The sequence below is a fragment of the Bison bison genome, unplaced genomic scaffold, assembly GCF_000754665.1.
Source record: "Bison bison bison isolate TAMUID 2011002044 unplaced genomic scaffold, Bison_UMD1.0 scf7180017864236, whole genome shotgun sequence".
NCBI classification, from domain to species: Eukaryota; Metazoa; Chordata; class Mammalia; order Artiodactyla; family Bovidae; genus Bison; species Bison bison.
In genome coordinates, this window is record NW_011494808.1 from 4541231 (window position 1) to 4569062 (window position 27832).

The following is a 27832-nucleotide window of genomic DNA, read 5'->3' on the forward strand; positions in this document are numbered from 1 at the left end:
CCTGTCTCCTCTCCAAAGCATATTAGCCACTGCTCCTGAAATCGATGACTGTCAGTGTGGCAGGGTTCTCTGTGAGCAGCTCTGCTGTGTGGGAGGAGTCGCCTTCTCGTAGTTGCTTTTGCGGCTGTGTTGCCAGAGCACATTTCTCTTCCTGTCGCAGGTGAAGAGACTGGTGTGAAAATCTTTTAAGTTTTGCTTCTCCTTCCATGTAGCACTCCAGACTTAGGACTTCGTGGCTGGCCATCTATAGGATCTTTCGGGCCTCCTTTTCTACTCATCAGGTAGTCATTTTCAAACATTAATGCACATAATTTACCAGGGGACTTACCTAAAATGCACCTTTCTCATCTCCGACCACTCCTCCATCCATCAGGTCTCAGCCAGGGTCCCCAGGAATGTATGTGTTTCTAAGACCCACCCTGTGCCCAGCCACCTGCCCTGCAGATCAGAGACCCCACCGTGCAACGTACCTGGCTCCCTCCCGCGCATCCCCTGGAGACCACGCCTCCTGCAGGGGTGGTCTCCCCCACTGCCTTGTCCTGTTTCCCTCTTTGACTCCCAGCCATGGTCCCGTTAGAGGCTGACTCTGGATGCCCACCGAGTGCTCCCTGTGGAGGGCCAGGCCTTGTGTTAGCACGGATCACAGACAGGAGAGTGCTGTGTTTGCTTCCAGCCTCGTGTTATCCATCCCATGGTTTGACCGCGGGGCAGCCATGCCGAGGCCCGGGAGACGGGGCGGCGTTGGTTCACAGACTGGCCCTGCGTGAGGACGGCCAGGGGAGGCCAGAGATGGGCAGCCACTGCGGGCTGCTCGAGGCGGGTTTAATGCGCACGGGAGCTTACTGATGAGTCTGGAGTAACTGAGAGACAAGCCGACCCTGCACCTGCCCCCAGGATCTTGAAGTTTATGAGGAGCCTTGACTGGATTCAGTCATTGGTCCAGATGGTCCCAGTACCACCTGCTGTCTCAAGGCCACAACCTGGGGCAGCTCCTAGCATGGGGAAGGCAAGAAGGCACATCCCGAGGTCGGGGGCTGGGTGAGGAGCCTCCGATGGCCCAGCGCCAGCTCCAGGGTCACCGGCTGACCCACCCGCCTTCTTGGTGACCTCCTGCATGGCGGTCATGAGGAGCGGAGACTCCCGACGATGGCATCCTTTTCCGGGCATGTCCCTCGCTGGCCAGAGCCCCGCCTGCCCACCCACTCAGGGTCACACGCTCAGTCCAGCCACTCCTTCTTCCTAAACATCTTTCTACCATACCCATGTCCCTCAGCCAGACTCTGGTCACCTTGACCTCTGGTGTCCTGATTTTTTGGATCCTTTGCCTTGTCAGTACTAAATATTTGAGTAGGTATCCTTCAATATTTGTATTGAATCTTTTTAATAAAATGTCTTACATGTCCTACTATCAATATAACATAAGAAATGCTGAACGTCATTAGTCATTAAGGGAATACAAATCAGAATCATGAGATTCCACTAGGATGGCTATACATTTTTTAATTTTTTATGAAAAGTAATGTAGTGGTGAGGTTATGGAGAAATTGCAACTCTCACATATTGCTGCTAGGAATGTAAACACTTTGGTGGTTTACCAAATGATTAAATATAGACATGTTTAACAGCAGTTTCACTCCTACTTTGATAACAGGAGAATGCAAACATGCACTCACATAAAAACTTACACGACTGTTCACGGCAGTATTGTTCATAACAACCTAAGGTGGACACGGGCACCGGCTGCTGCTTGGATGAATGAGATGTTACCTAGCCACACACGGGGCTTGATTCAGCCGTTAAAGAATGCAGCGCTGACACCCCAGTGTGGACGAGCCTTGGGAACCGTGCTACGTGAAAAGCCAGCCACAAAAGAGCATATCATGTGATTCCATTCCAAAAGGTTCCTTTTAGGGGAACTAAAATGTCATAAAATTAAATGCAATGGTTTCACAGCCCTGGGAATATATTTAAGAGCTCTAAATTGTACATTTCACATGGGAGCTTTGTATAGTAAAGTGTGAATTATGCCTCAATGCTGATTTAAAAAATTTCTCCCCAGCGGGTCACCTTGCCTGGGGTGCACACACCCCGCTTTGGAGAGCTCTGGCAGCCTGTTCCTAGAACCGGTTGAGGTCCCTCTTGTCCAACTCTTGTTTCTCTTCAATCCATCCTGCACAGTGCTGGCTAAAATAGGATTCCTTCGGTGTCATGTAACCAAAACTGGCTCACTATTAGCAACAAAACACAGTCTAGACTCCTTGGCGTGAACTTGGACTACAGTGTTCCACACTTTTTCAGAATAGACAGCTTTCATATTCATTTCTTAGAGAGCTGTATGTAACATATGGGTGGGCTTCCTTTGTGGCTCAGTAGTAAAGAATCCTCCTGCCAGGAGATGCAGGTTTGATCCCTGGGTCAGGAAGATCCCCTGGAGTAGGAGATGGCAGCCCATTCCAGTGTTCTTGCCTGGAAATGCCATGGTTAGAGGAGCCTGGCTAGCTACAGTCCATGGGGTTGCAGAGTCTGATACAACTTAAGGACTAAAACAACAACAATGTAACGTATACCAAGTGCTCAATCAGACAACTAGGTTATTATGCTGAAGCTCAGCAAACACTCCTTCAGGTCTTTAAAGGGTCTTAAAAGTGAAACAATGAAACAGTCTTCCTGGTGGGGCTTTCAGCAATTGTCCCTTTGGACCGCTGCTTTGAAGGCAGGTGTTCTTTAGTCTAAATTCCTGCAGCTCAGGTTTGATGAAGCTGCAGCATTTAGCAATTTGAATCGTTAATTGCCGGCAGATTCCTAGAAATGTCATTATCTCCTAAACCATGTCTACTTTAAAACAGCACAAGCAAACAGTCTGAGGTCTCCCTCTCTACCTTCCCCCTTAAAAAAAAAAAAAAAAAGAGTCCATTTATTCAGCTCGTTTCCTAAGGGGACCAAATGTCAGGTGGCTTGTGAGGTGTGTGGACATTATAAAAAGAGCTAAGACTCATCTTCAGCTCCTAGGTGCTGGATGTTGGTTAAGTGACTTCTACAAGCCAGAACCATGCCTCTTGCTCTCCCCCCACCCAGCACCATACTAGACCCCCAGGAGCTGAGAGAAGGGGAAATGACCTCTCTCTGCCTTCAGAGAGCTTGTAATCAGTAAGGAAGATAAAATTTACAGAGGTTCGGGTATGTTTTGTTAATAAGCATGTGGTGTGGACATTTAAGCTTCTCCAGTGGTTCAGTGGTAGAGAATCCGCCTGCAGTGCAGGACCCATAGGAGACACGGGTTCGATTCCTGGGTCAGGAAGATCCCCTGGAGGAGGGCATGGTGACCCACTGCAGTATTCTTGCCTGGAGAATCTCCATGGACAGAGGAGCCTGGTGGGTCACAGTCCGTGGGGTCACAAAGAGTTGGACACGACTGAAGGGACTTAGCACGCGCACACACATGGACATTTAAGTGCTATAGATAGAGAAGTGGAAGAGGCTGTGACAGCTGGGGATTCTGGCTCTGAATGGAATTGGAGAGAGGATCTGGGTTAACACCTGGGTGTCTGGGAGCCGCGGGAGAGAAGGCAGATGAGGACGGATGAGTTTACTGACAGCCTTGACAGCTGAGGTCAGCGCTGGTCCAGGAGGGAGCAGACGGTTTTGAAGCTCGTGTTTTCAGCAGCTCTTTGGGTTTTAAACAGTTGTCTAGAGGCTCAGAGTTGGGAGAATGGGGCTGCTGCTCCTCTGCCTTTACCCCTGGGGCCTCCAGCAAGAACTTGATCTTTTTGGATCTCCATGGCTTCCAAGAGGAAGAGGTTAGAGGGGTGACGAAAGCCAGGGTCTCTTTCACTATTGAGTTCCTGGGATTGTGTATTCCACAGCGAAAAAAGCACTGAGTACAGTGCAGGAGACACAAGAGATGCAGATTCAATCCCTGAGTCCAGAAGATCCCCTGGAGAAGGGCATGGCAACCCACTGCAGTGTTCTTGCCTGGAGAAACCCATAGACAGAGGAGCCTGGAGGGCTACAGTCCATGGGGTCACAGAGAGACAGGACTGAGCGCACGTGCGTGTACGCACACACACACACACACACACACAAACACACACACACACAGTGCCTGTCGCCTAGTAGGTGTGCAGGTGGACAGCTGTGTCCACCTCAAGCTTCCCTCCCCTCCCTGAGCCTTGTGCTTGATATAAAAGGATGCGGAGCTGACTTGTGCCTGGCTGGCAGCAGAACCATCCAGCTGAGCCTCGAAGGGGAGGCTTTGGCCCTATCTCAGCCCTGGACTCACTGCGAGGTCATGAGCAGCTAGGTTACCTGTGCCCATCACCTCATCAGCTAAGACGTCTCTTCGTGAGATTAGAGTTTGGTATTTTAAAGGAAAATATGAAATTTTCTTCAAAGTCAAACTATAAGTAGGAAAAAATTCAATATTAAGTGACATCATTTGAAACTTGCCTTTTGGATAAAATTTCATTGTATGTGCGATCAAAAGTACTACCAATGTACGTCTGTTGACAGATAGCAGTAGTTTTTCCTGCATCCTTTGTTTAACGCTGATATTTAAGTTGTGACTTCCTAATGTGAAACCGTCTCAGCGGGTGCCTGCCATTTGCTGTCTGTTCCTTTTCATTGAACTTTGGTGCATTTCTGCCTTCTGTGAGAACCCTTTCATCAGTGTTGTCCCATGAGAGTGGCCTGCCCGCTCCCCTAATGGATTGCGAGAGCAAAGATAAAAGGGAAGAAAACAGGGAGGTTCCTGCTGGTCCATCTTCCCTGTGGATATTACAGGTATAACCGTCCGTGTGAGGCTGGGAGCACGCTGCATCTTGGGCTGTTGCCTTCCTGCTTCTCTGTTTTTACATCTGTTTTTATCAGGAAAATCTCTCTGTTGTGGGATTCTAACCTTGGGGTAATTTGCAGTCTGTACCTATCTATGCCCATAAGAGCCACTTGGAATTTTTATTTCATTAGTCAAAATAAATTTAAGGAGTATAATTTTCTTTTCTGCCTTTCCCTTGACTTTAATGATCTTGACATTTTTAAAGATTACAAGCCATTTATTTTATAGAAAATCTCTTAATATGGATTTGACTGATATTTCCTCATGATTCTATCCAGGTTTTGCATCATTGGCACGAGGTGATTTTAAAATATCGTTATTTTGAGATTATTTCCTTGATTCTTCATGAAGTCAGTGAAGTTGGAATAAAGCACTGCACATTGAATTTTGACATTTATTTGACTGTGAATAAATTATACACTGGCTTCCCTTGTAGCTCAGTCAGTAAAGAATCTGCCTGCAATACCAGAGACGGGGTTTGATTCCTGGGTTGGGAAGACCCCCCAGAGTAGGAAATGGCAACCCATGGCAAACCAGTATTCTTGCCTGGAGAATCCCATGGACAGCAGAGCCATGGGGTCACAAAGAGTCAGACTCGACTTAGCAATTAAACCACCACGACCACCCAAACTATACACTATAAGCTATAAACTACAAATCACTATACTTTACACATCTGGACTCAATAGAAAAATGGGTCCAGTATTTCAGCAGCCAGATCACAGAAGAGGAAGTCCTGTAAACATATGAAAGTGTTTGTCCTTACTTGCAATCAGGAAAATGTAAATTGAAATCATTTTATACCCATGAAATTAGTAACAATTTGCAAGTTTGATGTCACGTCAAGTTTTGGCAAGGGTGTAGAACAGTGGGAATCTGCAAGCCTACTGTGGAAATGTAAGCTGGTGGAAACACTTGAAAAACAGTTTACCATTATATTAAAGATGTGTCGGAGAAGGATATGGCACCCCACTCCAGTACTCTTGCCTGGAAAATCCATGGATGGAAGAGCCTGGTGGGCTGCAGTCCACGGGGTCGCGAAGAGTCGGACACGACTGAGCGACTTCACTTTGACTTTTCTCTTTTATGCATTGGAGAAGGAAATGGCAGCCCACTCCAGTGTTCTTGCCTGGAGAATCCCAGGGACATCGGGGCCTGGTGGGCTGCTGTCTATGGGGTTGCACAGAGTCGGACATGACTGAAGCAACTTAGCTTAAAGATGTGCATGTTCTAAAACCCAGAAACTTCACCTCTTGGTGACCACAGATTTCAGAGACATTGTTGATTTGGTTTCAGACCATTGCAATAAAATAAATATCTCAATAAAGCAAGTCACACACTTTTTTGGTTTCTCAGCGCATATAATGTCATGCTTATACTACACCCCAGCCTATTAAGTATGTAAGAGCATTGTGTCCAGAAAAACAATGGATCTACCTTAGTGAAGCCATGTTTTATTGCTCAGTATTAACCATCATTGTCCGAGCCTTCCATGAAGCTGTAGTGGTATCAGCAAGGATCAGTGATCTCAGACCACTGTAACAAAGTAATTATGATGAACAGGTTTGAAATATTTTGAGTGATGCCAAATGTGGCACAGAGACCCAAAGTGAGCAGTGTTAGAAAAATGGCATCAGTAGACCTGCTCCACACAGGGTTTCCACAAACCTTCAGTTTGAAAAAAAACACATTATCTGCAAAGTGCAATAAAGCGAGATGTGCCTGCATGCTATAGGAACACCTTGCTCATAAGTCACTGGGCAACTTTTATAAGGATGTAGCATCATTTATAACAGCCCATAGCAACCAGAGAACAAGTTAAATGTGCCTCAGTAAATTTGTAGTTGAGCAACATCAGAACCTCTACTATTTGGGAGGGAAAAGCATGGGTTACTACAGTTTTTAGAATAACAGCCTTCAGAAAATTATTCTTGAAAGCATTGGTTGTCTCAAAAAGGAAAGTATTTGGGTAGGCCTTCACCCATAGTGACAGGACAGCCCTGCTGAGGTCATGGCATGGAGGAGTCCGATCCTGCGGCCCTTAGCACGGGTGCTCCATGCTACTCCTGTTGGAGTCTCTCTCAGGAGACCAGGGGCCTGGCTGGGGAGGCTGGCCTTGGCCCTGGGTACCGTTTTTCAACGTGAGAAATGAAGTGTTTCCTGCCCTGTCAGTAAACAAGGATGTCACAGTCATCAGCCCTCCAAAGAGAGCCTAAGGATACTCGGGAAAGAGCAGAGTGCCTGAGATCTAACAGCTGCCATCTAACAGCCATCAGACTGCAGCCACTCCCTACGGGGAGCCCAGGGTTAGCTCAGGATGTGAAAAACACAGAATCCTGGCCTAGGATAGCTGAGATGCAATGAAAGAAATGTCAGTGGGCAGAGACTCTCACATCTTCCCATACCTAGAAAAGCACTAAATTCCTTAACTTGGGATATCTGGTTTCCTCCAACAGTAGTCTTTTGACTGTAAGACTACTTGTCCTTTGTTGCAAAACTTGTGTATGACCTGACTCCTCCCCTCACCTCCTCGGAGCAGTTCTCTCAGGGTCCTTTGAGATGCTGTCTCCTGGGCTTGGAGTCCTAAAAATTCCCACCGAATGGAACATAACTCTCAACTTTTAGGTTGTGACTGTCTTTTTCAGTGGACAGAAGGTACACGTGGACCCTGCTGAGAAAGCTGGTGGAACGTGGCACAGAGGCATGTTGGATGAATGAAAGTCACTCATCATGAGGGGTCTTTTAAAACTGCAACTGTTTACTGATTCCGTTTTCTGGATGCTCAATGGCTTCATGCTCCCCTGCAGGAGGAGCAGCTGAAATCTCACGAGAGCAAGCTGAGGCAGATCACCACGGAGCTGGCGGAGCACCGCTCCTACCCGCCGGACAAGAAGGTTAAGGCCAAGGAGGTGGACGAGTACAAGCTCAAAGACCACTACCTGGAGTTTGAGGTGTGTTGAACCTAAATGTCACAATGCTTGTCACCTGAGCTATCTCACAGTGTTTCCAGGAGGCAGGTTGTTTTATAGCTACCGTATCTGTGGGCAACACACCTTGACCGTCCCTCTCCCGGAGCTCCGGGCGGGGTCTCGGTCACGGTGGCCCCTCCTGTTCATGGTTCTATTTAAGCATCAAAGAATAACTGTCAGTTTTTATGCTTAAAAAGCAAATCGCCTGCTGGTTGGAATAGCGTGTGCTGGCTGTGAGACAAAAAAAAACACAACAACAACAGTCGATGGACATGCCGGGGTGGGCAGCCGCTTTCTCTATTTCTGCATCTCTTCCAGCAGAGTCTGAGTCAGAAAAAGTACCGCGGAGGAAACAAGCTGCGGGGTGCCGTGGCGCGTCTTCCGTGCGCGCTCTGGCTGCTAGGCAACAGAGGCAGCTCTCCTCTGCCGCTCCCGCCCTTCACACGGAGGCTGGGAAACCAAGTCGTGGCACATCCAGTACCCAGCACGTGTGGCCGCTAAACGGAATGGGGAGGATCCGTACAATCTGGAAAGATGGAAAATCTAAAAGCGAGTTGAAAGCACCGTGTTACCAACCTGCCTGCCCATGCAGGAGACGTAAGAGACGCAGTTTCAATCTCTGAGTCGGGGAGATCCCCTGGAAGAGGGCGTGGCAACCCACTCCAGTATTCTTGCCTGGAGAACCCCATGGACAGATGAGCCTGGCGGGCTGCAGTCCATAGGGTGGCAAAGACATGACTGAAGTGACTTAGCATGTAAGCACCTTCAGCTACATTTTCTCCCCGGTGAGTGTCAAGGTTATGTTTTAACTGTGACTACCCCATCAGCTGCCACTTGAAGACACTGAAAGGATCCTTGATTTTAAGTACATGGGCTTAGTCCAAAATAAAGAACAGTTATCTTTTAATTTTTACATAACTTTTTTTCTGTGGAGTGTGTTGAATCTGTCTTTAGCTCTTCTTTTGCTTTGTAGATCTGGTGTATTCATCTTCATCTTCTTTCCCATCTTACAATCATGCTTCTTCCTTGGGCTTGAAACACAGCATCATCTGAGTGCCCTCGCCCTGACCCACCGCCCCAGACCTACTCAGACACCAGCGCCCAGCACTGCTGCCTCTCCTGCCCTCTCTCAGCCTTGCCTTTCGGCCCCCTCTGCCCAGGGCCCAGGGTTTTCACCTCTCCTGAACCCAGTGGCGCTTCTGTCTTCAGCCCATCCTACCCATCCTGGCAGTTTCCTAAGGCATGCTTCTGTCAACAGCTGCCCTTGGTTTTCCCCTTCACCTCCCCCAACAATTTACCTTCAAATAAAGTCCAGTCCTTAATCTGAGAGTATCTGGGTTCCTTCTGTCTGTCCACAACACAGGTCTTCCCACCACGACCGCCATGAGATCAGCCATCTTTCTGCTACTTTGCCCTCCAGACTTGCTATTATGCCTTTGTTCATCTACTGTGAAAAGAAAAAAGGAAAGTGAGCTGCTCAGTCGTGTCCTTCTCTTTGAGACCCCATGAACTGTAGCCCGCCAGGCTCCTCTGTCCATGGGATTCTCCAGACCAGAATACTGGCGTGGGTTGCTATTTCCTTCTGCAGGGGGTCTTCCAGACCCAGGGCCTGAACCCGTCTCCTGCGCTGCAGGCAGACCCTTTACCTTTTGACCACCAGGTGCTTTGCTCTGCCCCAGCTGCCCTCCCCTCCTTTCATTTCTGAGAGTCCTGTTCGTCTTTCAGGGTGCACCCCAGACCCCTCCTGTGAAAAGCCTGCTCTCAGCCTGCCGGTCCCCGTCCTGCTTGGGGGCTCCTGTTGAGGTGGCTTCAGGGTCTTTGCATCTGTGGCCAGTCCCACAGCGTCTGCCTCCCGAGACTGTGAGCCCTCGAGAGCAGGGGCCTCGGGTCCTCTTCACATCTCTGCCCTGTGCTCGCTCGATGAATTGGACAGGGTTTCATGGAAGCTTTTAAAAGTCTTAGATTTTGGAGTTATAAAATGTGGCATTTGGTGCCGTGAAGATCCATGTACCAGTTTTCTTCATGGTTAAGCAAGTCCTTGCTCTGTTCAGATGAAGAAAAATCTTCTTTTTATTAAAGATGAAAGCTTATTAGCTAAAACTTTGGAAGCCTTCCCAGCCAAAGACTTCTTGAAAAAATACTTTTTAAAAAACAAATTTACTAAGCGGCTCATCTTTGTCCGCACCTGTTCATTCTTGGGAAATGGGAGTCCTCAGAAATCTATCACAATTCTTCACACGTCTGGAGTGGCTTTCAGCTGCCAGTCTGTTGGTTTCACACATGCTGATTAATTTCCCAGCTCCTCAGGCCCCTGCTGCCAGCCCGCAACACCTCGCTCTGAGCCCTTGGCTCTAAGGCTGCGAGTCTGTACCCAGGAGGCCGGGGTTGCCGCAGGACCAAAGAAGGGTCGCCCTGCTAGATGCCCCCCTGCTTTGAACCTCTTCTTGGAGCCCCTTTTCCAAAAATGTAACCCAGCCAAAGCCAGCATTTCCATTTCCTGACATGAGCTTTAGACGAGCCTTTGTGGGGGTACGTCTTGCTTTCATCAAATCGTAATATCAAGGAGTGTGAAGGTTGCGTTCCAGGACTTTGGCTCGTGAACATCTTCCCATATGGTAACACGTCGGGTGTGTTGGAGTGTCTGTCGAGCCTCACTGACCTGTGTACCAGAAAGGCGGATGGTCCCCTCGCTTCTTAGAGGTTATCTAAAAAGGGTTTTGTGAAATAGTCTCTTTTTTTTTTAAGTGAACCATTACTTTTCAGTAACTGGAAGTTGAAGTAGTGTATCTCGTGGGGTCCACTCTGCTGTTAGAATAACTAACTCTCCACTTTTCAGCCACCAGGCTTTGTCTTGTGCGCGTACTGCAGTGACGCCCTCAGAGCATCCAGGCTTCCCCCTCAGGCTGCCCTGTTCCCCAGATGGGGGTTCTGAGCGTGACGGATCATCCCCACGGGGTAGGGGCAAGGGTGTCTGAACTTCAAGGACCTTCCTGTGTACTTGTTCTTTGTTCTTTCCTCAGCTTCTAGAAGATGGACCGAGTGCTCATACGTATTTGTTGAGTAAATGAATGGATAAAGGCAACATCAGAGGAAAGCTTAGTAGCTCCTCTGAAAACAAAAGTGTCAAACAGACAGCGGTGTCTGCAGTTCCCTGTGACCCCAGACGGGCAGGGACCGGAGGGCATCTTGAGCCCCACCGACGTCCCTGTCTCTGGGGAGGAGCCCCCGCCAGGCCCGCTCTCTCACCTGCTCCCGTGGTAGGGACTCCCTGCGGTCTCAGACCAGCGCTTGTAATTTTCACACCTTGGTAAGAAAAGCACCTTCACCGTTAGAGTATTAAGTCCTTGGTGGTAACACGGTCGTTTCTAACCGTATGCATTCAGTTGTTTATATCCCAGGTTGCTCTGAGCGCAAACGGTTCTTCAGGCGGGCCAGATTGGCGGCACTGAGAGATTCTCTTAACCCTGACTGACAGTAAATAATGAGAAACTCTGGTAAATAAGAAGGTTCAGGGGTGGTTTTTGTTTGGAGTTGAACTTTACTGAATTACATTGTTTATTGATTTTTGGCTATCCTGGGTCTTCATGGCAATGCACGGGCTTTCTCTAGTTGCAGCGACCTGGGGCTCCTCTCCAGTTTTGGTGCATGGTCGTCTCATTACAGGGGCTTCTCTCATCGTGAAGCACGGGCTCTAGGCCATGCGGGCTTCAGTAGTGGTGGCACCTTGGCTCAGGAGTCATGCCTCCCGGGCCCTAAGCACGGGCTCAGGAGTTGTGGCACGCGAGCTTAGTTGCTCCTCGGCATGTAGGACTTCCCTGGACCAGGGATAGAACCCACGTCTCCTGCATTGGCAGGTGGATTCTTTACCACTAAGCCACCAGGGAAGCCCTGTTTATTTTTGAAGTCTATAAAAAGTCTGCGAAGAACAAGGAGACTTACATCAACTTCAGCCTTAGCCTGTAAGAAGACGGTGCACTATTCCAGAAGGCAGCATACTACGCTTAGAATGCCTGTAGTTAACCAAGTTTGTGCCTCTGTCTTTACTGCCCATGCAGTGCGGGGGTTGGGGGTAGCATTGCTTTGTTCTCGATTGAATTGGTTCCCCAAAGTTGTGGCTACTGATTGCTTACAAGGGTTCATGTGGAGTCTAAGCTCACCTTTGACAGAGTTGTTAGGCATCACAAGTCTATGTAAGAAACTCACTGTCATTTCCCAGTTTTCAAAAAATAAATATCAGAAATAGCTCCACTTCCTTTTGACTTATTTCTACTCTATTCAGTTCCCTTTTCACTTAAAAATGTTGAATCGATCTCCGTGTTTCTGGTACATTTGGAAATTTATCAGGATGTTGGACAGGTGGGTGGTGTTTGTCACATAAAAACTTAGAAAGCGCCAGCCACTCAAAACACCGGAGCCTGGGCTCTGCCCGATGCCCCTCGGCCCTTAAAGGAACAGCCCTGTTACAGAAATTCCTTGCCAGCACTGAACTTGGCCCCAGAAATTTGTTTTGTTTCTTTGCAGTTGAAGTGAAGATACTGTTTGCTCCAGGATGTTTTTCAAGTGACAGTTAAGATGTTTTCAGTGGCATAAGTTATTAATAACTCTTAGACGTGAGTAGGGAAAGGGCAACTCTGGCAGTTCAAACCTATTAGAAGGGCTGGGCTTCTTGAACGGGGCTGTCAGAGGCTGACTGAGGAGCGAGTGCTGAGGGCAGGCTCCCAGCAGCTCCCGGGTTCACTGTGGCGCCATGGAGACCTGGCAGGCAGCATAGGGCATCACGAGCCAGCAGACCTAAGGTTGGAACATTTTCTTTGGCCCTCACAGTGCTGGATTTGTTGGTGCTGAGATTTGAATGCGTTTAGGGAAGATCAGCTGGAAAAGGAAATGGCAAGCCACTCCAGTGTTCTTGCCTGGAGAATCCCAGGGATGGAGGAGCCTGATGGGCTGCCGTCTATGGGATCGCACAGAGTCAGACACGACTGAAGTGACTTATCAGCAGCAGCAGCAGCAGGGAAGATCAGCAGGGTCCTCCCACCACCCCCAGTATACATAGCCTGGCTCCTGAACGCGGTTGACTTTTCCGTTGCTATGTAGATGCTGCAGACACTTAGATGTGTTTTATGCCTTAGATCTGTGAATATGGGCTTTGAATCAACTGTCTCTTCATGGTTAGAAAATGGGTACTTCCAGGTACATGTGTTCTCAGGTTCCAGTGCAGCAGGAAGAGAAGTCCATGTCCCTGATGGCTCAGCTTTGTTCTGCTCAAGGGCAGAACCAAGGCCCCTTGCTGAATGGGCTGGAATTCAGCCGCGTGCTCACTCCTAAATTTCAGCCTGGAGCAGAAAGTGCTTATGGCTTAAGGCAGGCAGGACCCACACCAACCACATGGCTGGAAGTGCAATTTTAGCAACAGCAAATGTCCATTCTAACAAGACATGTAAATCTCTCTAAATTTTAAATCGAAAAAAATCTAGGACATTCTTGAGGCATGCTGCATCTTTTTCTGAATTTCTAATTTTTGGTGTATGTAAAATGGCATGGTTCCTTCTGAAACTGATGTACTTGAGAACAAGAGCACATTCCATATAGTGCCAGGAAGGAGACTCAAGACAGCTCGTATGGAGAAGTGCACGTAAGTACATTTCTGGTTGGAAGCCCTCAGTTTTACTGTGGGGTTATTTGTTGGCTAGGTGGGTGGATGGGCGGTTTGATGTATTTCTTTTTGAACAGATTCTCTGACTGTGATCTTAGCTCTGTTTCTTCAGATGGCACAGTTTTTATCTGTCAACATCACATAAGTAATTTCGCATTATGGACCACTTCTCCTCTCACAGGAGCAGTGAGTGCAAGGACATATCTCAGGGCACTGCCAGCTGTCCCCGGGCAAATGTGTTACTGAGACAAGACGATCTGGCTGCTAATTTGTGAGTGGACTTGGTGTAAACGTACAGAGATAGCCATGATCACTTGCTTCCTCCAGAGTGAAAGTAAGGGAAATTTCCCCACCCTCTTAGGAGATTAGCAGCCAGTCTGTCTCAGGAACAGAGTCTAGCCTAAATCCAGTGACATCTCCTTTATAGAAAAGAGCACAAAGGTGATTATGTATGGATCTGAGAAGCTAAGATGTGGCAGGTTAATTGACTTCTTGCGGAAGTTTAGGAATTTTTTTTTTTCTTGTAGAAGACTAAGTGTTAGAGTCCAAAGCTAGAGACCCAAGTCCAGCAGTTGCCCAGACATCCAAGTCCAGTTCACATCAGAGGCAGGGGTTTTGCATTGCCGTTTGGAATTGCATTTTGTACGGCACAGTGAGCGAGGGCTGCAGAGCTCTGGGTTTTCATCTGTAAAGGATGACGCACGCTTTTGAAGGGAGGAGAAGCTTAGCAACAGGGAGCCTTTGAATCACATTTTAAACAGATGATTGAGAAGCAGAACAGAGAGTCAGTCATGGGCCCTGCAGTGACTGTCCTTAAATCCATCCTCACGCCTGAAATGTCTGCTCTGAGGAGCATCACTCCTTGGGGTGAAGGTACTGTCTGCGAGAAAAGGGCACAAAAGCTTGCAGTTATAAAACAGTGAAATGAGGAAAAGGGATGGCCTGGAAGTTAGGCCACTTTAGTCTCGTCCTTCTCTGGACCTCGGTTTCTGGCTATAAAGATGAGATGGAATTGAGTGAACTAACCTTAAGGCCCCTTCTGCCTCTGTATTTTTGCTATAACTTACTGACCCTGATGCTGGGAAGACTGAGGGCAGGAGGAGAAGGGGGCAACAGAAGACAAGATGCTTGGACGGCATCACCAACTCAATAGACTTGAGTTTGAGCAAACTCCCAGAGTCGAGGGACAGCGAAACCTGGCGTGCTGCAAGCCATGGGGTCCCAGAGAGTCTGACACGACTGAGCAACTAAACAACAGTATACTAACATCAATTAATGTGTTAGATTAACTCACTCTTACGATATCTCTAAGAGCATTATTAAACATAAAACAAGAATATTTCAATTTGGGGATCTCAGGGGATCTAGACCAGCTCTGTCCGATACCAATATAATGCAAACCACACATGTAATTTTACGTGTTTAGTAGCCACATGTAAGAAGAAAAAGAAACAATTGTAATAAGATTTTTCAGTTTAACACAGTATGTCCCAAATGTTATCATTTCCATGTGTAATAATATAAAATATCACTATGTCTGACGCGTTTTTTCCTTCCTAAGCCTTCAGACTGCAGTGTCTCTGTGCACTCGGGACTCAGGGAGCCACGCGGGGCGTGTTCTCTGGCTCCTGCAGGGGCCGGTCTGTCTAAGAGCCGGCCAGGAGCAGAGGCGCCCTCCCGGGATCGCGCGGCATGCAGGTTTCTCACATAATCGAAGAGGTCTGGCTGTCAGGCTCACGTAAGACTCTGTCTGCCCTGCTCTGGCCGTGCCTTGCTTACTGTTTCAATCGTTACTTCTGGCTGGGGCTCTGGTGTGAGCGCTGTCACCAAGGGACCTGGGAGAATAGACTGACCTGTGTCAGTCTCCCCACAAAGCAGTTCTTCCGGGAGCAGCGTGAGCCGCCCCCTTCCTGCTCCCTTAGACCCTTTTAGTGACCCTCCCGGCCGTCACTTTTTACTGAGTTCTGGTGCCATTAGCCCTTTCCTGTGTGAACTCTGTTGGTCTGTTTTTTTCTTTTTATCCAGAATGCTTTATCTCTAACTACATTAGGCTTCTTCCTACTGTTGTCTATAAGAATCTGTACGCGTTTGAGGTAAGAGTTTTAAAAACTCGTTTGCTTGAGTCCCCGATCTGATTCAGGGGCTTCTCGGAGGGATCAGGCTTCTTCAGTCCTTTCGGAGGGTCTAAGTTCAGAATTACTCAGTAGACTTATAATGGAAACTAATGTTTTCAGAAATGTTTTTCTGAAAACATAAGAGAAAATTCAGATGCAAAAAAAAGCCTGTGTTTATACCAGGACTGTCAGCCCAGCCCTCCCTGGAAGGCTGGGGCCATTCCCAGGCACGGGCTTGTTGCAGGAGCGCAGGTCCGCCCGGCGGTCCGGGGGGCTCGGCTCACGCACAGGACGGACGCGTAGGGGCTCGCGCGGGACGTGTCCGCCCTCACCAGGCCCGGCCTTGGGCCGCTCTGTGGCCTGCTCACCACTCCCGGTTTCCATGTGCTTCCGCTCCCCGGAGCGGTCCTGTGTCCTCGTCCGTGAGTCGCGACGCCCTCCTTAGGGAGGCCCCAGAGGTTTCCCGCTGCCACCCGCTCCCCACGTGGACCGGAGGCAGGAGGGAGTGAGGGGCCTGCCGAGGCCTGGTCACTCCCTGGATCCTCCGACTCCACGGGACAAAGATACTTTACCACGGCGACAGGCTTGCCATTGGCCGCGGAGCCGGAGAGGGTAGAAGGACATTTGAACCGGGCCAGCAGAAGGTGCAAAACGGCTTTAAGCTCAAAAGCCATCAATATATTCGGGGATGATGTGTCCTGGGAAGTCGATGGGGAAGGTGATTTACCTTCAAACTTCCTCAGATCCTCCTTTAAAAATTTCCTAGAGAGACCGGCCTGTCCCCTTATGACTGGCATTGCCATTTTGGGAGCCGCGGTGTGACAGGCCAGCTAGTGTGATGCGTCCCACGAGCATGCTTCTGAGGGAAACCGTGGGCGATGTTAGGGAATCCCCGGACAGCCAGAAACACAAACAGAACAGAAACGAAGGATGAGGAGAGTGGCCTGTACAGGAATGCTGTCCTAACAAACTAGAATTTTGTTTTAGATGCGGGGTCCCAAAGGAAAAACTTAGAGACACACTTTATCCCATGGGAGTTAAATTTAGCTTCTTATCCAGATAAGTAGTGTTCCTTCAGCTCAATTACTTATCTTAGGTTTGTAGAAACTCGACTTCACATCTATGTGCTTCAAAGGACAGACTTTTTTTTTCCACTTTGCTGAGCAGCAAATTTGTTAATCCCACGGATGCAGAGTCCATTTTCTTCTTCCAGTTAATTTCACACTCAGCGGTTGTAGAAGCCCTCACACAGGGCCATGCCGGGCGGTCAGTAGGACTGAACCCCGGCTGGGTGGGAAATGGGCGATTCTTAAATTTTCCGCCAAGAAAGGAAACTGTGTTCTCTTGGCTAAGTGAGCTCTGTGGCCTTTTAAATTGAGAATTTTGGGGTTTAATTTCTTAAGAAGAGAAAAAAATCTGGGTACTGATACGGACTGGGGCTATAGAAAGGGTTTCGAGAGCATCAAGAAACCAAGTGTGAAGAGTGAGAAAGGCAGCAGCATTTCACAGGTTAGTTTCGGAATTGGGGACGCTCTCCTGGACACCCGCTCCTGTCTCCTCACAGAGACAGGGATGCTGCAGAGGTGAAGCACTGCAGGGAGACTGCGTGCCCTGCCTGGGCCTTGCAGCTGGGGAGGGGCCCGGGGAGGGGCAGACAGGACCAGGGTGGCCGTTCGGCCTCGTTGCCCCGCCTCTGAAGGGCCTGCAGGGTCTCTGGGGGCAGCGGCCTGGGCTCACCTGTCATGTGGCAGAGAGCGGGCGCCTGAGGACGGAGACCTGGACACTCCCCAAACGCTCTACAACCCCAGTGCTTTTTGTCTGTATTAGGGCTTTTTTTTTAAAACCTCTTCTGCTTATATTATCATTAGATGTAAGCTTTTTATTTTAGTTTTGTTTTTAATTGAACTCAAAAAGTCCATTTAGAGAACAGTCGAGCCAGAAGGCAGACTGAAATGAAACAGTAGAATTCACACTGCCTCGGGTTTTTCCAGAGAGCCCCGACTACAGACTGTACAACCTAAAAAGGTGTCTGTTTGCTCTGTCTTGGCGGTGGGTCACCACTGCACGCAGAAGCCTGAGAGGGGGATGGCAGAGGGGGAAACGTTGACATTTTCTGTTTAAAATGTAAGTCCTAGCATAACTTTCAGGTAAGAACTTATCAGAAGGCTCTGTTTTGAATGTATTGCTCCCTTAAATTAATAGATAGTAGAAGGTGAGCCTACTAATACCTACCTACTAATACCTAACTACTAATTTATGTAGCTTTCAGGTAAGAACTTATAAGAAAGCTCTGTTTTGAATGTATTGCTTCTTTAAATTAGTGGGTAGTAAAAGGTGAGCTGGAGAAGGCAATGGCACCCCACTCCAGTATTCTTGCCTGGAAAATCCCATGGACAGAGGAGCCTGGTAGGCTGCAGTCCATGGGGTCGCGAAGAGTCAGACAAGACTGAACAACTTCACTTTGACTTTTCCCTTTCATGCATTGGAGAAGGAAATGGCAACCCACTCCATTGTTCTTGCCTGGAGAATCCCCGGGGTGGAGGAGCCTGATAGGCTGCCATCTGTGGGGTCGCACAGAGTCAGACATGACTGAAGCGACTTAGCAGCAGCAGCAGAAGGTGAGCCAGCAAGTTAGGGAGAAAGTCTGCAAATCCATTCTGCACTGTCCTATAAAATGCAGAGCCTTTATTGAATAATCAGTTCCTTCAGCAGCTCCCTGCTCTGTTGGCTTGTTTTAATTGTTTTGGTTTCTTCATTTTCCGGTGTGAAGCTCTAGGAGCAGAAACTGTTTTGCTGTGTGTACATGACATTATTGCTGTTCCTCTCATTTCATCTGAAGCTGGCCTTTTACCCTGCCTTCATGAGAAAGGGAAATGTCAGGAGGAAATGTATTCAGGATCTGATTGCTGGAGCAGCGAGGTCTGAATACCGATGGCAGTGCCTAAGTTAGGATTGCCATCACAGTTTTCATTTAGCCTGTTACTATCGTATTCACGTATCAGAGGTCAAAAGGAGATAGTGTTATATTAAATGAAATGAAAAATGGTATGCAGAGCTGAGGAGAAATGAAACTGCTCAATCAGATGCGTGTACATTTATATGTAGATGTGTTTAAACTTCTTTTCAAATAATAATTTTACATATATAATATATATGTGTGTATATATATATATCTTAACACTTAACATTTAACCTAAGCCAGAACTCTTGTGGCCTTAGACACTGTATTTTTCATTCCCCTCTAGTAGGGATTGCTGCTAGTGAAAGGGATATGTTTCCTACCTGTTTGAGAAGTATTCTTACAGGTGATTGCAGACCAGCTTAATAAATTAACATTGCACAAAATGTAGTAGGAGGTTTCCAAGTGAAGAAAACTTGACTTTAAGAAAGAAAGAAGCTGTTTAGCATTTGAATTGTCTTTGGCTCTTGGTGATCAGGGAAGGCTTCATGGAAAGAGCAAATCTTAAGAAGGAAATTAAGGGCAAGAGCTTGCTGAATGGACAAGGCCTCAGAAACAGTGTTCAGGTGCTTCTCTGCAGAGAGTAGCCACTGAGCTTGGATTTGGTCAAGTCCCATCTCAAGTTTTCTGATAGTGGGACCAGCTTACACAGCTATCCTGTGAGAAGTCTGCTCACACTGTCAGAGATGCCCGAGCAAGGAATCTGAAGCACGTAGCTCTGAGATTTTTAAGAACTGATCTGAGAAGGAATCCGCAGAGACCACAACAAAACTTTTAAGGTGACCAAAGGCAGCAGTTGTCCCCAAGACACCTGGCATTCTCAGACTCCCTCTGTCCTTCCATGAAGGACACGCCCCAGAAAGGCCACATAATGACCATTAGCCAGGATCTGGGAAGGTGAATCAGTGCCATCCTGACCCCAAGACAGCACTTGTCACTGCCAGCTCGCTTCCCACAGACCTGCAGAAAGCAGCCCGTCTCATGGTTCATCTGGAGCTGTGTCCACTCTTGTGCAGTGGTTACTCTGAGACATGAAACTGTATTAATTAAACATTAATTTTTAATTAATGAATTTTTTGTTGTTTATTCTTCCCTTTTTATCATCTGGTTATAAACACTTTTGTCAGAGCAAAGGTGTAACACCTACGTAGTATTATTACTTTACTTATTTTATTTGTTTATCGTCAGCAGCAGATTGGAAGTGAAAGTCGCTCAGTCGTGTCCAACTCTTTGCAACCCCATGGACCATACAGTCCATGGAATTCTCCAGGCCAGAATACTGGAGTGGGTAGCCTTTCCCTTCTCCTGGGGATCTTCCCAACCCAGGGATTGAACCCAGGGCTTCCTTGTAGCCAAGCTGGTAAAGAATGAGCCTACAGTGCAGGAGACCCTGGTTCAATTCCTGGATCAGGAAGATCCCCTGGAGAAGGACTGGGCTACCCACTCCAGTATTCTTGGGCTTTCCTGTTAGCTCAGCTGGTAAAGAATCCACCTGCAATGCGGGAGACCTGGGTTCGATCCCTGGGTTGGGAAGATCCCCTGGAGAAGGGGGAAAGGCTACCCACTGCAGTATTCTGGCCTGGAGAATTCCATGGACTGTATCGTCCATGGAGTCTCCAAGAGTCGGATACAACTGAGAAGCAGATTACTTCCCATAATAATATAGATGAGACTGCTGCTCTGACCCACAGAGCTCAGAGTCTTGGGTGAGCATTGAAGGATTTACCCAAGGCTGAATGTGATCCTGTAAGTCACATGCAAGAGTCACCAGGCAAAGGAATTCACATAGAAATGACCATTGACAGACGCTTATCTTTTTAATGAGTGCTTTTGTTAGAAGGTAAATTTAGAGGCTGCCCTTCACATCAGAATGAGAGCTAGTGACTACCAGATGAAGAACCACCACGATGTACATACACTGGTCCAGTTTCTGTTTTGATTTTTTTTTTTTTTTTGCCAAGGACAATGCTTTTTTAAAAAAATTTGGCTGTGCTGGGTCTTAATTGCTGCACAGGGTTTTCCCTAGTTGCAGCGAGCGGGGGCTCCTCTCTGGTTGCAGAGCGCAGGCTTCTCATCGCGGTGGCTTCTCATTATGGAGCCCAGGCTCTTGGACACACGGGCTTCCGTAGTTGTGGCACGTGAGTGCAGTAATCACGGCTCCCGGGCTCTGGAGCACAGGCTCAGCAGTTGTGGCAGGCACATGGGCTTAGTTGTCTCTGAGCAGCTGGGATTTTCCTGGACTAGGAAGATCCTACTCCAGGATCCTTCCTTGAACCTACGTCTCCTGCATTGGCAGGCAGATTCTTTACCGCTGAGCCACCAGTGGTGTGGTATAAGCTGCTTTTCTTTCTCTGTAGAGAGAAAGCCCCAGTCTTAAGTAGGCAGCCTCAGCTCACTCTGCAGGGTTTGCGTGGGTGGCATCTTGACAGCCGTGGTTGACACGCGTGGATGAAGGGCATAGACGAGTCTCTGCTGAGTGGTGTCCCTCAGGGCCCGACCATAGCATATTGACAGAAAATACGGGAATATGGACCACTGGAGGTCAGAGAGTGTCCCCAGAGGCAGCCAACGCAGGGTGCATCAGGTGTCTCCATCTATATCCGTGGTTTTATTTTTCTAGAATTTGCCACACTGAGAGTTCAGAATGTTTTCATTAGATATGAGAAGTGTTGTTTACTCTGTGTATCTTCCGTGCTCTCTGTGCTGCGGATGTATTAACAGACAAAAGCCAAGTACTTGCCCTCGTGTGATTGCCTTCTAGGATTGGCAGGGGAGAGATAAACAAGGTCATTCTGTAAGCAAATTCTGAGGCTCATGGTGAGAACGCCAAGGAGAAGAAGAATTCGGTGACCGGCTATCAGAGCAGCTGTGGCAGTTTTCCGTCCGGGTGGCCAGGGAAGGCCCCCACATAAAGGAGATGCTTGAGTGAAGGTGGAAGTGGGTGAAGAGGCCAGAGAATATGCCCTGTGGGCTCCTGGGGGCCATGCTTCTTGGGCAGAGAGAAGGTACCAGAGGTCTGGAGCAGCAGCGTGTCTGCTGTGTTCAGGGACAGTCAGGAGGCGAGTGACCTGTGCACAGCGTTCCTGGGGAGGGCAAAGACCCCAGACGGATGGAGGGGGTAGGGGGCGGCATGGTGGAGGTCTCCTAGGCCAGTGTAAGAGTTTGGGGGTGGGAAACGTTTTTAAGGGTGAGAAGCCATTGGAGAATTTTGAGCAGAGATGACACATTCTAGCCTACAGTTTAGCCCATGACTGTCTTTTGAGAAGAGTTTGCTTGGGGGGTCAGAGAGGGGCAGGGGACAGAGAGACAGCTGTCACAGTAACCCAGGCACAAGATGATGGTGCTCGGTCCAGACTGGAAGTGGTGGAAGCAGAGACATGGTGCGATTCTGAATTTATCCTGAAGACAGAGGTACGGGAGAGCTATTGGAGAAAGAGGAGTCAAGGAGCAGAGTTTTTATTGTCAGGTTTCCTTCCTCAGGATTGTAGACCCATCTCTACGCTGCTCTCCTAGTCATCACTAGCGTACTAACCATTACCCAGACCCAGAAACTGCTCTGGGATAAGTGCTGGCTAATTAACTCTTACAGTATCGTTACCCTCCATGGCCTGGGGGAGACCTAGAGACCTGTACTTCAGCACCATGGAGAGTAAGCCATGGGGCGTAAAACTATTCATGGAGATAATAAAACAGTCAATGATTCAGTACTTATTATGTGACCACAGTATGGCTTAGAGTGGACTAACATCCATCCATAATTTGTGGAATATTCAGAGAAAACCCAACAAAACTACATTACACCAAAGCCTATTAATTAAGTATATCTTTTCCTAAGTAAAATTATGACAGGCAGTGTATACACAGCTTAGTTGGGGTATTGCTTTTTATTGAAGTACAGTTGATGTGCAGTGTGCCCATTTCTGGTATACGGCAAAGTGACTCAGTTATAAATATATGTACATTCTATTTCATATACTTTTCCATCATGGTTTATCATAGGGTTTTGAATACAGTTCCCTGTACTATACAGTAGGTCCTTGTTGTTTATTTTATATATAGTATCTGCTAATCCCAGCATCCTAATATATCTTCCCCCTTTGGTAACTATAAATTTGTTTTCTATATCTGTGAGTCTGCTTCTGTCTTATAACTAAGTTCATTTGTCTCATATTTTAGAAACCATATATATATCTGATATATATATATATATAAATCATATATATTTCATTATTTCATTCTTTTGTTCGGCTGAGTAATATTGCAGGGTGTGTGTGTACCCCGTATCTTTTTTATCCATTTATCTATTGATCACACTTAAGTTGTTCCATGCCTTAGCTCTTGTAAATAGTGCTACACTGGGGTGCATGCATCTTTTTGAATTCAAGTTTTGCCTGGATACATGCCCAGGAGTAGGATTACTGGACCATAGAGTAACTTAATTTTTAACTTTTTAAGGAACCTCCATACTGTTCTTCACAGTGGCTGTACCAATTTATATTCTCACCAACAGTGTAGGAGGGTTCCTTTTCCTCCACCTGCTCTCCAGCATTTATTATTTGTAGACTTTTTGATGGTGGCCAGGCTTACTGGTGTGAGGTGATACCTCATTGTAGTTTTGATTTGCGTTTCTCTAATAATTAGCATCTTTTCTTATGCTTGTTGGCTGTCCATGTGAAATGTCTGTTTAGGTCTTCGCCTATTTTTTGATTGGGTTGTTTTTTATTATTATTATTATTGAGTTATACGAACTATTTATCTGTTTTGGAAATTAAGCCCTTGTCAGTCAAATGGGATATTGTTTCTACAAGTGAGTCCAAGCTGAGTGTTGACCATTTTATTTATCTGCAAATAATAGAAAACTTGACCGATTATTTAAACAGTATAAACATTCTGTATCTCACTTAAGAAAACTGGAAGTGGATGGCCGCTGGCTGCTTGAGAGTTGCCGGCAAAGATGTATGACCTTTCTAAACTGATTTGCTCTCCTTAGCACACTGACTTTTTGTTTTCATGCTTATCGTTTTGTGGTTTCAAAGTGCCTGCTGTAGCTCCAAACATGTCATCTCTAACCTTTATCAGAGCCCCAAAATCTGCTTCCACAGAAGCACCCTGGTCCGCTCCCCTTGTGTGTCATAGGCCAGGTCTTGGCACAGGGCTGCAAGGTTGACTGACAGATGGGTGAGAGTTGGGTTAGTGAGAGTTGGGTCTAACCATCTGGGTTGCACCACAATTCCTGTCCTGGGGCTAGGCAAGAACTTGATGCCCCCAGTGAGAAGCGCAGACCCCTTGGCTGAAAGAAGAGGCTGCTCCATCCTCTAGCAGCTTCTTTGGCCGAGACTGACCCCTGGAACATGACCCCTCAGGTTTTCAGTCTCTAAGCTGGTGCAGCAGGTTGAAGTGTGATTGACCAACACACTTCCCTACACAGCAGCTCCACCCTGAAAACAAATGTCAGGATTGGTCTTAGGAAAAGGAGTCATGTCTTCTCTGAAAGGAAGAATGGACATAAACCCTCCCAAAGATGCCACGTGGCTGCATTGTCAGGAAGAAGTCCACATGTCCCACCCAGAGGGAGAAGCCCGGAGCGGGCGTGGAGCAGGACTTTGAGGGCGGCCCTGCCCCTCCACTCCTGGGCTGCGTTCAGCTCCCTGTCTTGGCTCAGAGGCAATCTCTCCATGGCCCCAAAGCCTCTGAATAGAGGTTCACAAATTCAGTGAGTCTGTAATCCCGAAAGAATGTGAATTACAGTCCTTTGAGTAGTCCTGAAGAGTCCTGAGATTAAAGGTAAGTTTTCCTAAAATATATTGAAGAGCATTTGACTTGGCCACAGACATTGGTAGAAAGCAAAGCCGTGTTACAGGGTTTAGCAGCCTGTCTCCTGTGAGCCCGTTTACCTCAGAAACAGCACACAGCCACTGGAGGTGCCTAAACAAACCCACGTTGTTTTTCCCTTATTTCTCTCAACATCCGAGCAGTCCTGGCTCCTGGTCCCCTCTCACCCTTCCCTCTGCTTTGTCTTTTCTCAATGCTCCTCCTCTGTGCTCTGCCTTTGGTTTGTTGATTGACCTGCTTATGTAATTTACTGGAAGGAAAGGAAAGTATCAATAGCTCAGTTGTGCCTGACTCTTTGCAACCCCGTGGACTGTAGTCCATCAGACTCCTATATCTATGGTTTTCTCCAGGCAAGAATACTGGAGTGGGTGGCCATTCCCTTCCCAGAGGATCTTCCTGACCCAGGGATCAAACCTGGATCTCTTGCCTTGCAGGCAGATTCCTTACCATCTGAGGCATCAGGGAAGTCCAGTTTACTGGGGCAAGAGCTTTGCAGCTGGAGCTGTAAAATCAGTGGATGAAATGTCTTTTCTTCATGTATTTTTAGGTGAATTTTCCCAATAGTGTCAGTGTCTTCAAAAACTAGTAGAAAATAGCCTAGTCACCTTTTCTCCTTTTGTCCCCTTTCAAGTCATCTCAGAAAATTGTCCTTCATACCCTTTTGATTGTATAATTGCCCTAGCTTTGTGAAATAGTATGCCTTACATTGATTTTCTGAATCTATTTTTAAACTGTCTTCAGATCATTTTATTAAACCTTGTTCATATCTGGAGTAGTTCTTTCTTGCATTTTAATCTTGCCACCAAAGCAGTTTATAGAGACAGATTAACTCTCTAAATTCCTGGAATGAATAGATTTAGATTTCATTGATGATAGACTACTATGTAATACTGATGATGTATTTTTATTAGCAAATGCCCTTATTAAACCCTTATGTAGCTTTCTGAGAAAAGAGTAGTATTTTGTTCCTTTGTTACTTCTTTACTAAAACTGGAATATGTATCAATTAGTGATGCTTTCATCAACAATTAGCAATGCCTTGGTGATGGACAGGGAGGCCTGGCGTGCTGCGATTCACGGGGTCGCAAAGAGTCGGACACGACTGAGCGACTGATCTGATCTGATGCGCTTGAAAAGGTGCTCGGCATCACTAATCATCAGGAAGATGCAAACCGAAACCACAGTGAGATACACCTCATACCTGTCAGAAGGGCCGTCATCAAAAGAACACAGATAACAAGCATTGGCAAGGATGTGGAGCAAAGGGAACCCTCCTACGCTGTTAGTGGGATTATACGCTGGTGCAGCCAGAGGGGAGGGATAAAGTAGGAGTTTGGCTCTAATAGGCACAGACTGCTGTATATAAAATAGACAAATAGTAAGGAGCTATTGCATAGCACAGGCAACTGTATTCAATATCTTGTAATTACCTATAAAGAAAAAGATATTTTTATAAATATATATAAAGATATTTATATAAATATATTTAGGTGAATATATAAAGATATTTAGATAGATATTTTGGTAAAATTTATATAATCATAGTTCAGTTGGTAAAAAATCTGCCTGCAATTCAGGAGACCCAGTTTGATTCCTGGGTTGGGAAGATCCACTGGAGAAGGAATAGGCTACCCACTCCAGTATTCTTGGGCTTCCCTTGTGGCTCAGCTGGTAAAGAATCCACCAGCAATGCAGGAGACCTGGGTTCCATCCCTGGGTTGGGAAGATCCCCTGGAGAAGGGAAAGGCTGCCCACTCCAGTATTCTGGCCTGGAGAATTCCATAGACTGTACAGTCTATGGGGCCGCAAAGAGTCAAACACGACTGAGCAACCTTCACTCATATAAAGATTTATATAAAATATTTATGAAATGGAATCACTTTGCTATAGACCTTAAACTAACACAAGGTTGTGAATCAACTATACCTCAATTAAAAACAATGAGGGCAGCCACTGTGGAAAACATAGGGCCGTCCTCAAAAAACTAGAAATAGAACTACCACATCATCCAACTCCCACGTCTGGGTGTATATGTGAAGAAAATGAACACACGAACTCAAAAAGATAGTGCGATCCAGTGTTCATGGCAGGATCATTTACAACTGCCAAGATATGGAGGCAACATCAGTCCACCACCAGATGAATGGACAAAGAAGATGTGGTCCATGAACAATGGAAGACCACTCAGTAATAAAAAGAGAGACATCCTACCATTTCTGACAATATGAATGGACCGAAAGGGTGATATGCTTAGTGCAATAAGTCAGAAAGACACATACTACATGATTTCACTTATAAGTGGAATCTAAAAAAAACAAAACCAATGAACAGACAGAACAACAGAAACAGAGCCGTAGACACAGAGAGCTAACAGGTTCCTGCCGGAGGAGAGAGGTACAGAGAGCTAACAGGTGCCTGCCGGAGGAGAGAGGTACAGAGAGCTAACAGGTGGCTGCTGCCGGAGGAGAGAGGTACAGAGAACTAACAGGTGGCTGCTGCCGGAGGAGAGAGGGCTGGGGTAAGGAGGGAAACAGGTGAGGCAGTCGAGAGACACAGACTTCTAGTTGCAAAATAAATGAATCAATAATTATGTGACATCTTTACACGGTAACAGATGGTAACTAGATTTATCATGGTGATCATTTTGAAATGTACAGAAATGTTGAATCACTGTGTTTGTATAACTGGAGCTTACCGTGTTGTAGGTAATTTCTACATAGAAAACAAACAAATGAATAAACAAACTCATAACAGAAGAGATCAGCTTTCTGGAGATCCGTTAGGGGAGGGGAAATTGGATGAAGGCTGTCAAAAGGTACAGACTCCCAGTTACAAAGTTAGTAAGTGCTAGGATGTGATGGAACACGTGATAAGTGAGATAGCACTGCTCCATGCTGTATATTAAAGTTGTTAGGATAAATGCTTATGAGTTCTCATCTCAGAGAAAATCCTTTTTCTTCTGTTCCTTTAGTTTCGTGTCTGTGTTACACAAGGGGTTTCACTAACTTGCTGTGATCACTCTTCCATGATGCATGGACATCGTATCATTATGCTGTACACCTGAGACTTACACAGTGCTGCGTGCCAATCATATCTCTGAGGAACTGGAAGGAAAAAATGTGGGGAAAATACCACTACCTGATGAAGAGTGGAATGTACGATTCACGCTTAACGAGACAGTCAGAGGTAGCAGGGACAATGAGCGCTGGGTCCAGCCACTCTGTGCTCCAGAGCCTGGGCTCTCTCTGTCTTTGCCTCCCCCTCAGGCCTTGCGTACCGCCCCTCTGCTTCATGCCTGCTGCCCATGTCGTGGGTTGCAGCTTTAGGAATACGAGGGAAGGGCTGACACCAGTGATTCTCCTAAGCCCCTCTTTATCAGAAAGCAAGTTGCTTCCCCAGGCGCGTTCTCCTTACCCCTCAGTGGCCAAAGTGTCACGCAGCCCATCTTAGCTGCAAGAGAGTCTGGGAAATATA

General features: G+C 47.0%; 1 protein-coding gene across 7 annotated transcripts in view; it reads left to right on the forward strand.

The window, feature by feature from the left end:
- Window positions 1–27832, forward strand: part of PSD3 (pleckstrin and Sec7 domain containing 3) — a 492335-nt gene that overhangs the window by 459176 nt on the left and 5327 nt on the right. For all 7 annotated transcript variants that reach the window (XM_010846409.1, XM_010846403.1, XM_010846406.1 and 4 more), the window contains one exon: window positions 7639–7782. In XM_010846409.1, the coding sequence (XP_010844711.1) occupies window positions 7639–7782 (144 nt within the window). The remainder of the gene's footprint in view (window positions 1–7638; window positions 7783–27832) is intronic.